The following is a 12,666-nucleotide window of genomic DNA, read 5'->3' as shown; positions in this document are numbered from 1 at the left end:
CAACCCTATGTTACCGCTGTTAGCATAGTTTAAAGTTGGCTAGAGGGAATTAACGGGAGAATCTGGATCTTTTTTACTTCTAATACATTTGTAAAAATGTCTTAATGCTAAAATTATACAGTTCCTGGAACTATAATCTTGGAAAAATTAATGTGCTGCTTTAATCTCCCATGTCTGGCAGTAGTAGGTGCTTATTTGAAGTCTTAGCAGTGAATGTGTGACACATAGTGAGCTGCTTGACATTTCTAGAGGCGGCGGCGCTCAAGCAGATGGCTCCAGCAGTCACTTATGCGGTGCTCTCCCAAAGCACTGAGCGTGGGGCTGAAGACCTCAATCGCCAGTACCCTTGTGGCTCTTAATCTCTGAACTCTTAAAAACCAGTGTTGTTAAACCCATAGAGATTGCCATCTACTGTTCAGATAAGTTCTTTGACTTCTTAGAAAGTGAACAGACTTTGCGCAGGAGGAGAAATGGGGTTGTAGAAGGTGGCACCCCTGACATGTGACACTACGTTCCAGCTCCACTGGCAGTCACTTCTCTATGTTGGGCATTGGAGACATCGTGATGCCTGGACTCCTGTTGTGCTTTGTCCTTCGTTATGACAACTACAAAAAGCAAGCCAACGGTGACTCCTGCAGTGCCTCTGGACCCGCCAACATCTCCGGACGCATGCAGAAGGTTTCCTACTTTCACTGCACCCTCATTGGATACTTCGTAGGTAAGAGAACCAGAGACCGCATGCAGTCCCCCCTCTGGCTGTCCTCCAACCCCTGGAATTAAATCAGGTCTTCTAGCTGCAGATGCCAGATGAAAGGAGAGCAGTGACTGGTTGCTCTTATAAACAAACACAAAGGAAAAAAAACTGACCCACGAGATGAAAGATGCTCTATGTGTTGGCCAGCAGCCTAGTTCCCTATCCAATAATATGTTTGAAGAACATTGCAGGAAAAGTGTGGTCAGGCCTCAGAGTTGAGAAGACCTACCACACGATGATTGTGGAGCAGTCTGTGTGCTTAATTAAATCTTCGGCTTGAGTTTAACGAATGTCATGTTTATTTCCTACTTTATTAGACAGATACTTCCCTTCATCTGCTCTAACATTTCCATCACCTCTGACCTCGGACTCTCCCTCGGCCAGCTTTTCTCTAGCCACCTCCGTTTCGGGCAGACAGGAGGAGACGGTTGTAATTGGGCTAGTAACCTGTCTGTACTCCAACAGCTACGACAGTGAACAGAAAGGAGCACCTTTCTTGCCTCTGTGCCTTCTACTGAAGGAGCACTTCATAGTCCACGGTGCTCTCATAGACGTGGGTTCATTGCCACTCCACTCCACTAGCTCTGAGGGGGGCAGGGCAACTGTGGTATCCCCATTAGACGGATGAGGAGGCTGAGGCTCAAGACGTGAAAGGCCTTAGCCAAGGTTATATGGCTGTCATAAGCAGCAGAGTTGAAACTTGAACCCAGGTCTTTTGCCTCCAAGTCTATCATCATATACCACAGGAGACAGAGGGAGACCAGGCACACTCAAGGCTGAAATGAGGCCTGGAACCAGGGACCTGGGCACGGAGTGGGACTTGGGCTACTCACAGGTCCTTGGAATTCTACGCTTTTAAAAGCTGTGCTGCTCCCTGTTTCTTTACCTGCTCAAGCTGGGCATTTCACTCCCCACCATTGGATGGAATGTGTCACATTACAGCTATACAATCTCAGGACTGTGCCAAGAAGCAGCCAGGTAACAGCGGCTCTCCTCTCTCGGGGCTGTCCCCTTGGAGTTATTCACGAATGTTTCTCTCTCCCCGCAGGTCTGCTCACTGCTACTGTGGCGTCTCGAATTCACCGAGCAGCCCAGCCCGCCCTTCTCTATTTGGTGCCATTTACCTTATTGCCACTCCTCACGATGGCCTATTTAAAGGTGAGAGAGGCAGTTATAAACCAGTGAAAGCAATAACATGGCATTGACCCTGGACTTGGGTATGTATTCTCCTTGCTGGAGGTGGTTCTGCTTAAGACCCTAAGCTCCTGATCTTGAGAGTGGGATCTTTTTGTTTTTGTTGTTTGGGGAGGATTTTGTTTGTTTGCTTGCTTGTTTTTGCTAACCTGATAGTAGCAACTTCTTCCAGGTTCTTAGAGCCATTGGCTGAAAATACTAATGAGTAGACCCCTTACCACCTGGTCATGGATTAATTAACTGAAATCCCTAAAGCCCCGCTACAGAGACTTCCTGCTTCTCTTAAAAAACAGCACCCTGTTGCCACCTAATAGCCCTTTAATACTCTGCATTAAAGTTTGGAAATAATTAAGAAATGCATTGTAAAAACTAAGGGCATTATCTGATTTACAAGATTTATATTATCATCCACATTTTACAGATGAAACAGGCACAGAGGTTAATTATCTTGCCTAGATCATCTGAATCATAAGTGATAACACTGCCACCAGGACGGAGTTGGTAAAAGCCCTTACCCGCTCAAGGGGCCTAAGAGCCCTTCTAGGAGTTCTTCAAAGAATGAGGGGTTATAACCTTTTCAATGAGTAAAATTTGAATGTTCTTTGATTCTCCACAGAATCTGATCTGAGATCAGGAGTCAGAAAGGACTTGTAGGTATGTATGCCTCGAGTTGAAACCTGTGACTTAGTGAAGTTCCTTCTTTCCCAGGGTGACCTACGGCGGATGTGGTCTGAGCCATTCCACTCCAAATCCAGCAGCTCCCGATTCCTGGAAGTATGATGGGTCACAGAGAGCGACCAGAACGGCCTCTCAGTCCTTTTCTGTCCACGCGTGGTTTTGTTTCCTCTTAGAGCTGGCCTGGTACTCGGAGACGTACCTGTCTAAGGACTGCCGTGTGACCGGATTACGCATTTACAGCAGCGAGGTGCCGGAGCCTGCGTGGTTCCTTCTCTTCCTGCCGTTGGAGAGGCGGAGCCCCTCCTGAAATGACAGGCCTTCCCCAGCGCTCCTCCCTCCCCCGTTTGTATGGCTCTGCACCAGACTGTTAACCTGTGGGGGACGGAGATGTGACTCTTTAAACTGACAAGGGCAAGGAGTCGTTCTATACCTTTGAACACTAAAAGGATGAAAAACATTAGCAAACTGGTTTCTTCAGTGAACCCTCAAGAACTTTTGGGACCAGTTTCCTATGGGGGACTCAGTTTCAGAGAACTGAGACAGAAACTCTTCTGTCATTATATTCTTCTTTCCGTTTTTTGGATTTATTAAATATTTTCTGTGGTGTGAAGTGACTTATTAAATCCACAGACACTGAGTGACTTCTTACAACATAAACATAAGAATTTGTTGTAATGAGTTCATGTCCACCCAGATGTTGTGTTGGCAGTGAACGAGGGCACGGTTTTTATACATACATACACACACATGCACATGGATATATATGAATAAACAAAAATTAAAACCTGCTAAGATCATGCTGTATAGCAGACAGGGGCTTGCTGTAATTTTTAGCATGTAGAGCAGTTCACTCTGGCTTCCTTGTATATGGATAAGCGGCTGTCTTTCCCTCCACAACTGAATGTGCAGTTAAAAAACAGTATAGTATTTGTACTGATATACTCATGGACTTTAGGGGATGCTCATTTGGTTTTGATCAGTGTAGCAAATTAGGGATGAAAAGTTAAAACTTTTTGGCCCTTTTTTCGTTTTTACAGGCTTCTCCCTTGCAGGGTTTTTGATAGTTTCTTCTTGAACCAATGCATGTATTATAGCAGCAGGTGTCTTTGTGCTTTCTGATCATAGTAATGTACTACTTGTAAATACATTTTTCTATTTTCTATTTTTTTGTATTTTTTTTTTTGGCATTTTGTTTCATTGGTGTGCTGTATTTTCCATGCCCTCACTCCTTTAAGAAAAAAAAAGGAAAAAAGCAACACGATCCTGTCCTTGCTGTTGTGATTATAGTCTTGGTTTACCTGTTGTGACAACTGGGTATTGGGGACAAATGTCAAACGCCCCCGGAGACGGGCCCTACGTTCCAGGAATTGTGGCAAGAATGAGCTGCTGTGACCCTTAAATCCGCCCGTGTGCTGTGGCCTTGGCTGGAGACCCAGTGTCCCAGCAGTGACTAGTGGGAGTGGTGTCCACAGCCTGAGAGGAAATTGCCCGTTGTTTGGAGGCAGAGTAGAAGCCGGGGATTGGCCTGCCCACCTGAGAGCAGGGGCTGGAGAAGGGCCCATGTTTCCCGGGCTCTCCCTTAAGCAGGTGACCTGTGTATAAACTGGGGCGCTGTGGGCCCCGTGGCTGGAGGTCGCGGTGGGTGGCACTCACAGGTGGTGCACGTGGCGGTCAGGATGGTGCGCTCCTCCGTCGTGTCTTCAGATCCTGCTGAAGGCTGTATGTTTTTTGTTGTTTTGTTGGGTTTTTTTTTTTTTTTAATAAATGACTCATTTCTAGCCTTTGTTACCTCATCTTCACTTTTGGTTGTTGGTACCAAATGGAGCTCCTGTCCCCTCCTACCTGCTCTGCCTGTTCAGGAGACTGACTTCAGGAAGCCCCTGTCTGTCTCCAGATGGGGTCCCCTGCAGCTCTGGTTCAGCCTACAAACGTCAGAGAACGGAGGCTTCCGCTGTCCACAGAACCCAAAACAGCCTCTGGGTTTAGTGAAGACCAGAAGTACACCCGTGTACTCTCTGCTGAGCAGCTGTACTTCTTTCTTAGCCCTCAAGGATGCTAATGGCTACTTAAACGGAGCAGAGCAGGAGGTGGGGGGAATCTTCCAGAATGACTCTGATTAACGGCAAGTGCCAATAATAGTTAAAAATAATATCCTGGCGGTTTGTCATTTTAATTTTTCTAACTTTTCATTACAAAACTAAATTCCAGACAGAAAGAATGTAAATTTTTGTCATCGCTTTTGTGCAGGTTTCAGGGGAAAATACGCATACAGGACTCCTGAATGTAATTTGGATTCCAGTTGTAGTCTTCAGAGCCCTTGAAACTTCTGCAGAGTAACTACAAATGTTCCTTTTGTTTTAAATTAAACACAGGAGACATGCTAGAATTTGCCCGGTTCTGGAAGTGTCAGGCTCTTCTAACGGGGAGAGGTTGAGGGTGGGGTGTGCAGTTAAAGCACATGCTCTCAGTTTCTCCTACAGCCTCCCTCTCTCCCCTGCTTCGTATACTTACGTCCTGGTCTTATTTCTCCTGGTTTCTCAGATACTGAGTTTTGGGGGTTTCTATCTAAGAAGTTTCTTGCATTAGGCAAGGCATGTTGACAAAGTTCCAGCATGGACCCCCTTCCTCCCTCCCTCCCTGGTCTGGGGATCTTCTTCCCCCAAAGAGTCTGCATGTTGGAACTCTCACTTTTTCACAGTAACTTTCTTCTTTCTAATTTGAGCTAATGGAGATATGGCAGCAAAGTTTATCCAAAGCCTAGCACGTTCCATTACTATTATTACCACTTATGCCTTTTCTGAATAAGACAGCTGCAGAGCTCCCTGTGTAGGAACAGTTCAAACTGAAACTGGGGGGGGCTTTGCAGGGGGGTGGGGGGCAGTAGGCTACTACCTGAATTGCCTTTGTAACATGCCAACACAGGCCTTGGTTAAGCAGGTAAGTTATGTTACCCACAAGAAAAGCAAAAGGACTAGTTCTCTGTAAGAATGGAGGGAAGGGAGTTTTGCCAATAAAGTGTTAAAAATAGAATCTGCCGAGTCTGCATAGCAGCTCTCACATTACTGCTGACCAGATCCAGATCCAGTGTTGTATGTAGACATTTGTGTTTTGTAAAGCCTAACATTTATGTCAGAGCCTCGGAATGTAGCAGTTTTGTACATATGTGAATGTCAGCTGTGTAATTCTTCTCCACAGAGACAGGTCAGACAGCACAGGCTCAGAAGGAAACCAGCCCATTCTGCTTCTGGGCTTTCAGTGCATTCTGGCCTGGACAACCTCCTTCCTTCACTCAATCCCATTTTTCTGGCAATTTCCGTCAATGAAATCAAGAACAAGGGCTCCTAACACAGGTGTCAACCTTGCTACAGGAGTTTGTACTGAAGAGCTGCAAATCTAGTAGTAAAACTCGGGCCCTCCCCTCTTCTCAGAGGGATAAGCCAGGTAAGAGGGGGTTTTTTGGGTTTTTTTAATCCAGAAATTATTCCTATTCCTATGCAATTTACAGACTTTCTACTTGCAAGGCTCTTAACTTCTGTAGGTTCATAATCCAGCTTCTCGTGTATGGAGCCTCTCCCAGGACAGTATTTTTCCCACTCCTTCTTTTGACTGTGGCAAGCCATAATTTGTTTCCTCCCCAACCTTTTCCTTGGAATTCAAAGCCCTTTGCTCTCCATTTGAGGTAATTCAGTTATGTTTCACTTAAACTGTGTTAGTCACTGGGTGCTCCTTCAACAGAACCAAACATCCTGATCCCTACCCTCGTGGTCTAACGCAGGCCTTGCTTCAACTCGCTTGATGTGTGGGCAAAGTGGGGTGGCGAGCATCCCCCCCACGAGGTTACTCAGCGGCACAGCACAGAGCTGCAGTCATAGCTTTCTGTGCTCGAATCTGGGCTTAGCTGTAAATGGCAAAGGCGTGGCTGGGAATGCTGATTCACAGGGCTGGGTGCGCCTGGCCAAGAGAAGGTTGAAAGCACGGTTATAAGTGCTCTTTTTTCCTGTACCATTTGTGCAGGTGAAGCCCGGTGCTCCTGAGGGACACAGGCCAGCACTGGGCCAAATGTATCCCTGACAGCTGAAAGCAGCGCCAAGCGCAGTTCGGAAGCCTCACTACTTAGAGCCAGCAGTTAGTTAGCAGGCGCTTTATCTCAGTGTCCTACGGTCCTTTGTGGAAATTCTAACTTCATGCAGTGCTCTTTAGCAGTGATCCCTTTGCTGTGATGTAGAGCTCTTAGACATTTGAGTTATTGAAGATTCACATAGAAGGCTCAGGCTTAGTTACGGTTTCTTTCATTTGGATTCTGCCTAGTCAAAATTATTAAGTTCCAAAAAGTCGGTCCCCTGTTGGGTGGAACCTGTAAAACCTGCCACTGGTTCGCAGGCAAACAGAAGCTCTGAGGGGTCCTGAAATAGGGGAGCCCCTGGGCTTCCTCCAGCGCCCACTGAGTCCTAGGGTTCTCACTAGACCCCAGGAAGACAGAGGAGTGGGAAGTCTGTTAGGGAGAGGAAACACGGGTTGGAACTGGGAGTCAGGAGGTCTGCCAGGCGGTGGGCCGCAGACTTCTGCCTTGTGAGGAATGAAAGACAGGAAGTGGGTGTCCAGAGGACAAAGGCGGAGGGCAGCAAGGTGGCCACCTGCCAGCATTCCAGCCTCAGGATTCTGGGGGCCAGTCCTCTGCCTTGCAACAGACTTGCTCCTGCAGGCAGGTTGCAAGTCAACTTTCTAACGAGAGTTCACTCAGCCCGCTGCATCTTCCCGGGTGCGGCAAGCTCGTGCACCTAACTTCCAGTAGTTGAACCTTTTCCATTGGAGACAGTGGATTTCTTCCCACTTTCGGTCAGTGTTGTGGCTTGATCGTTTTAGGTTTTTTCCCCGGGTATACAGTAGCCGTGCCCAGCTATGCAGGCTTACAAGGGGAAGGCAGAATCCTGGCTTCAAAGAGGAGATTGAGGACTTGGTAGTTCAGGGAGGAGCAGCCCAGCCTTGGCCTCTGAGATGACGAAGCGCTCTGCAGGTGAGTCATGGTCTTGCCAGCTGGACAGTGGTGGAAACAGTGCTGCGCTCCCCAACGCTGTCAGCAGGTCGGGCCCTGGCCCCAGCCCGAGCTCTGTGAATGGAGAAACACCCTAACCCACCCCGCTACCACCTCCCACTGCCCTGGCCCGTTCAGCAGCCACTGGTGTTTTCGGGGCCTGCGCCATTGGATGTCACCTACTCGGTCTCCCTGCCTCCATCTGGCCTTCACTGTGGTCTTCACTGAGCTGTTTTGCCAACAGGCCTTCCCGTGAGAGCTGCCCCGGGCTACGGGGGGGTGGGAAGAACAGACAGAACTTGGTGCCACATTGGATGCAGAATGTGGCGATTAGAAGATGACTCTGGCTTCTGACCTGAACAATTAATTGCCAAAACTGAGGTAAGGAAAAGAGAGTGAGTCCTGTTCTAGCCAGTAGAGTAACTAAAGCTAAAAAGTTGGGATGAAAGCATAGAAATGGTATTGAAAGCCTTAGGGGGAACATACAAGCTGTTCTCAACAGTGAGAGGTAGGGGAATGGCTCCCACAAGGTCCTGTGTGTCGAGGCACCCGCCAGCACACATCCCTCACAGCCACACGAGACCTTGCCTTGGTGACAGAGTCCCTCTGAGCCTTAGTTTCCCCATCTGGAATGGGAATAAAGGTGCGCCTTACTTAAAGTATTAAGTGAATATTAGGCACTGTTCAGGTTTACTGAGTTTTCGTGTACTCCACAATTTACCAGTCTTCATGGAGTTAAAATACAATTAAAAAAATCAGACTTAAACAGATATACACACTTTCTTTATTCAAGTGACCACAGCTTCTGTAATACTTTCAGTTCATCACTGAGGAAACTGGTTATCCTTCCACTGTTGAGGGGTGAAGGCTCTTCAATCCTAGTCTAGGCTTTCAAAATTGAGTGGCTGCTGGGTAGATAATAGGGTCTCTACCATCAGCCTAGGCCAGTCCAGGATCTTGACGTTTTCCTGGACACGCTGAAGGACTTGGCGCAAGGAGTGGGGGGGAAGGAGGGGGCGGGGATGAGTGAGCCTGAGTAGAGGTGGTCCAGGTCTGCGTGTCCTAGGATGTCTGGGCATTCCCTCTGCTTCCACAGCTCCTCTGGGGAAGGGCCCAGCCGGTCACCCTGGTCAGGTTTCAGGAGTGGCCCTTAGGAGCCATTCCTTAGGAGGTCAGCTTAGGCCTTGATCATTTGGCAGCCCAGTCCGAGCAGAAGGCTCACAACGGAAGCATGACGTGTCCTAGCTACAGAGCACAGAGGGGGCCTGCAGAGGGTCCTGGACTTGTTCCTGCAGTAACTCAGCTGGGACAGAGTCTGCCTAACGGATCCTTAACATTTTGGCTGCTTAAAGCCAAGAGTATCAGCCTCTAACCAGATTCTGCAAACAAACCAACGTTGACCTTTCATTGGTCCAATGTTGACATTTTTATTTTTCTATACTTTTGATTTTCTTTTTCATAATAAATGCTTCCCTCTTTTACTTTATTGTACTTTACAGCTCTGCTGCTTGTTTTGAGGGAAAAGGTAACTGCTACACTCACTGTAAAGCTACCCGGTCACTGTGGGCCTGTATTCTCAAATCTCAAGGCTTGTCTTGAACACACTTGGAACAAAAGACTCAATGGGCCAAACTCCCAGCCTGTTTTCACATAAAGAGCAGCGTCTTTCTAAGCCTCTTGGCTCTAGTCAGCCCACAAGACAGGAGAGGAACAGGAGCCAGACTAGGTAGAGGGTGAAGGCTACTCTTTGTTTTTCTTTTCTTAATTTTTATTGGCGTATAGTTGCTTTACAATGTTGTATTAGTTTCTGCTATACAGCAAAGTGAATCAGTTAAACATATATCCACTCTTTTTTAGATTTCCTTCCCATTTAGGTCACCACAGAGCATTGAGTAGAGTTCCCTGTGCTATACAGTAGGTCCTTATTAGTTATCTATTTTATGTATAGTAGTGTGTATATGTCAATCCCAATCTCCCAGTTCATCCCACCCACCCCCTTCCCCCCTTGCTAAGTTTGTTTTACTACATCTGTGACTCTGTTTCTGCTCTGCAAATAAGTTCATCTTTACCATTTTTCTAGATTCCACATATAAGCAATATTATATATTTGTCTTTCTCTTTCTGACTTCACTCTGTATGACAGTCTCTAGGTCCATCCATGTCACTGCAAATGGCATTATTTCGTTCCTTTTTATGGCCGAGTGATAGTCCATTGTATATATGCATCACCTCTTCATCCATTCCTCCGTCGATGGACATTTAGGTTGCTTCCATGACTTGGCTATTGTAAATAGTGCTGCAATGAACAGTGGGGGTGCACGCATCTTTTTGAATTATGGTTTTCTCCAGATACATGCCCAGGAGTGGGATTGCTGGGTTATATGGTAGCTCTATTTTTAGTTTTTTAAGGAACCTCCATACTGTTCTCCATAGTGGCTGTACCAATTTACATTCCCACCAACAGTGCAAGAGGGTTCCCTTTTCTGCACACCCTCTCCAGCATTAGTTTGTAGATTTTTTGATGATGGCCATTCTCACTGGTGTGAATACCTCATTATAGTTTTGATTTGCATTTCTCTAATAATTAGTGATGTTGAGCATCTTTTCATGTGTTCTTTTGGCCCATCTTTATGTCTTCTTTGGAGAAATGTATATTTAGGTCTACCACCCAGTTTTTGATTGTGGTGTTTGTTTTTTTTTTTGATAGTGAGCTGCATGAGCTGTTTGTATATTTTGGAGATTAATCCCATGTCAGTTGCTTCATTTACAAATATTTTCTCCAATTCTGAGGGTTGTCTTTTCATTTTGTTTATGGTTTCCTTTGCTGTGCAAAAGCTTTTAAGTTTAATTAGGCCCCATTTGTTTATTTTTGTTTTTTTTTTTAATTACTCTAGGCAGTGGATCGAAAAAGATCTTGCTGTGATTTATGTCAAAAAGAAAGTGTTCTGCCTATGTTTTCCTCTTAAGAGTTTTATAGTATCTGGCCTTACATTTAGGTCTTCAATCCATTTTGAGTTTATTTATATTGAGGTATAGTTGTTTTACAATGTTGTGTCATTCTGAGTTTATTTTTGTGTATGGTATTGTTAGGGAGTGTTCTCATTTCATTCTTTTACTTGTAGCTGTCCAGTTTTCCCAACACCACTTATTGAAGAGACTGTCTTTTCTCCTGAAGTCTACTCTTAGAAGACTTCAACAAAGCATTTGGAAGATTCTCTATCCTCTGGGTCAAGGTGGGGAAATTGGGGCATCAAAATATCATTGATGAAGTAGATTAATAACTAGTTGAATGACCCTATTTTCCCAAAGGCCCTTGCCTTTGTCCTCAGCCCTGCCCTGCCCAACATTTCTCTTGACAATTTGGCTGAGGACACAACTTCCAGGCTTAGCAAGTTTGAGGAGGATGTGAAGCAAGGAGAGGGAACCTAACCATGATCCAAAGAGAGCCCTGAGGCCTAGGACAGGGGGTCAAATCAAACACGGGGAAGTCTGATGGAGAGAGCTACTGCAAATGAGAGCACCGGATATCGGTGACAGCCTGCAAGAATCCCCTGAGGTAGGTGCTACTATCACCAGTTTTACAGAGGAACTCACCCAGCCCCCGAGATCACCACCTGGTAAGTGGCAGAATAAGCCCTAAACACTGGCCTGTGACCTTAACCACTGTATAGCTCCCCATCACAGAATTGCTGATAGCCCCTACCCTCAGAAAATACAGCTGGGTCATTAAACACTGCTGGCTCAGTGGCCTACGCCTCACTCCAAAACGCTTTCAATCCAACCACTACCCAGAGGAGACAAGGACTGTTACAGCCACCTCTGCCCTGTTCTTCCCAAGTCCAGTGTATGTTCCACATTGTGGGCCAGAATGGTGGTCAGTCATCTCAGACTCGTAGTAAAATCTCATGATACAATTATAGGCAGGGCAGATTTTATTACCAGTGTTATAGACCAAGAGTTTCAAGCTCAGCTAATTTTGCCCCAGGTCTTCCTGCCTCCAGAGCGTGAGTTCATTCTCAGAAGGTAATCTCAGAAGGTTTTTTTTTTTTGGCTTAAACAAAAGCAGGGAAGTGTCTGTAAACAGAGAAGGACTGTGCAAACAACTTCCTATTGGAAGTGGGGGACCACTGACCCTATTAGGAAGCAGGGAAGAGCTGGAGTTTGGTTGCCTGAGCCCTACGTGACCCAGCTGCTGCCCAGAGGGGTGTGCAGACCTCCCTCCCAGTAATGCTGTAGCAACATGGACTACTACTCACTAAAATAGGGTTCTGCCTCACACAGGGACCAGGACGCATGCCTCCTAGCAAGCCACGACCAGACAAACTTCAGTGTTAAAAGGAGGAGTCCCCCATCGCTGTCATTAAAACAAAACAACAAACCATGAAAACAACTGTCAGCTGCTGTTCTGATCTCCAATAATGGTGGACTGTAATTCAAACCAATCCTCCTGCTAAAAATAACTTTAAAATATAGATGAAATACAGACAATATCTTTTGAAAAGCAATGGAGAAGTTTCTGCTTCTGCTCATGATGGAAGAACTCCTATTTCATCCAACCCTCCCACAAATGACAGCTATAAATTCTCAACAAAATGTAGAAAGCAACCTTAAGGCAGTGTAGAGCAACCGAACTGAGGAGAAACTGGAGGGGAGCTGACAGTTGGAAATGAACGGCACTGGGTAAGTTCCCACTTTTATGGCTTTTTGCCTGATAACAGGCCCCAAGTGGCACTCTGTGGGGTAGTTAAAACTTATATAGAAACCTGGCTTCAATAACCAGCCAAAGGAAAGGGTTCGAAATGATCCCAGCACTGTGAGGGAGTAAATCCCGGAAACAAGAGAGGGAGCCCCACATGCCCAACTCTATGATCCCTAAATATAGACTCCAAGCAGCCAGCTAAAAGAACTAAAGAGACGTATCAGCTGCTGCTCACCAAAGAGGAACCCAAGTTTTAAGTCTGAGTTCAGACAAGTTAACTGCCTACTTGAAAAATATTCATCAGCAGAA

General features: G+C 46.1%; 1 protein-coding gene across 1 annotated transcript in view; it reads left to right on the top strand.

The window, feature by feature from the left end:
• SPPL3 (signal peptide peptidase like 3) overlaps positions 1 to 2,903 on the top strand; it is a 129,777-nt gene extending 126,874 nt beyond the window's left edge. The window contains exons 9-11 of the mRNA XM_068563533.1: positions 519 to 718; positions 1,803 to 1,912; positions 2,657 to 2,903. Coding sequence (XP_068419634.1) covers positions 519 to 718; positions 1,803 to 1,912; positions 2,657 to 2,728 — 382 coding nt within the window. The 3' untranslated portion in view covers positions 2,729 to 2,903. The remainder of the gene's footprint in view (positions 1 to 518; positions 719 to 1,802; positions 1,913 to 2,656) is intronic.
• Positions 2,904 to 12,666: the final 9,763 nt, after the last annotated feature.

The sequence above is a fragment of the Eschrichtius robustus genome, chromosome 14, assembly GCF_028021215.1.
Source record: "Eschrichtius robustus isolate mEscRob2 chromosome 14, mEscRob2.pri, whole genome shotgun sequence".
In the NCBI taxonomy this organism is placed as follows: Eukaryota; Metazoa; Chordata; class Mammalia; order Artiodactyla; family Eschrichtiidae; genus Eschrichtius; species Eschrichtius robustus.
The sequence above is the reverse complement of the archived record's forward strand: the minus strand, read 5'-3'. Positions and strand labels throughout refer to the sequence as shown.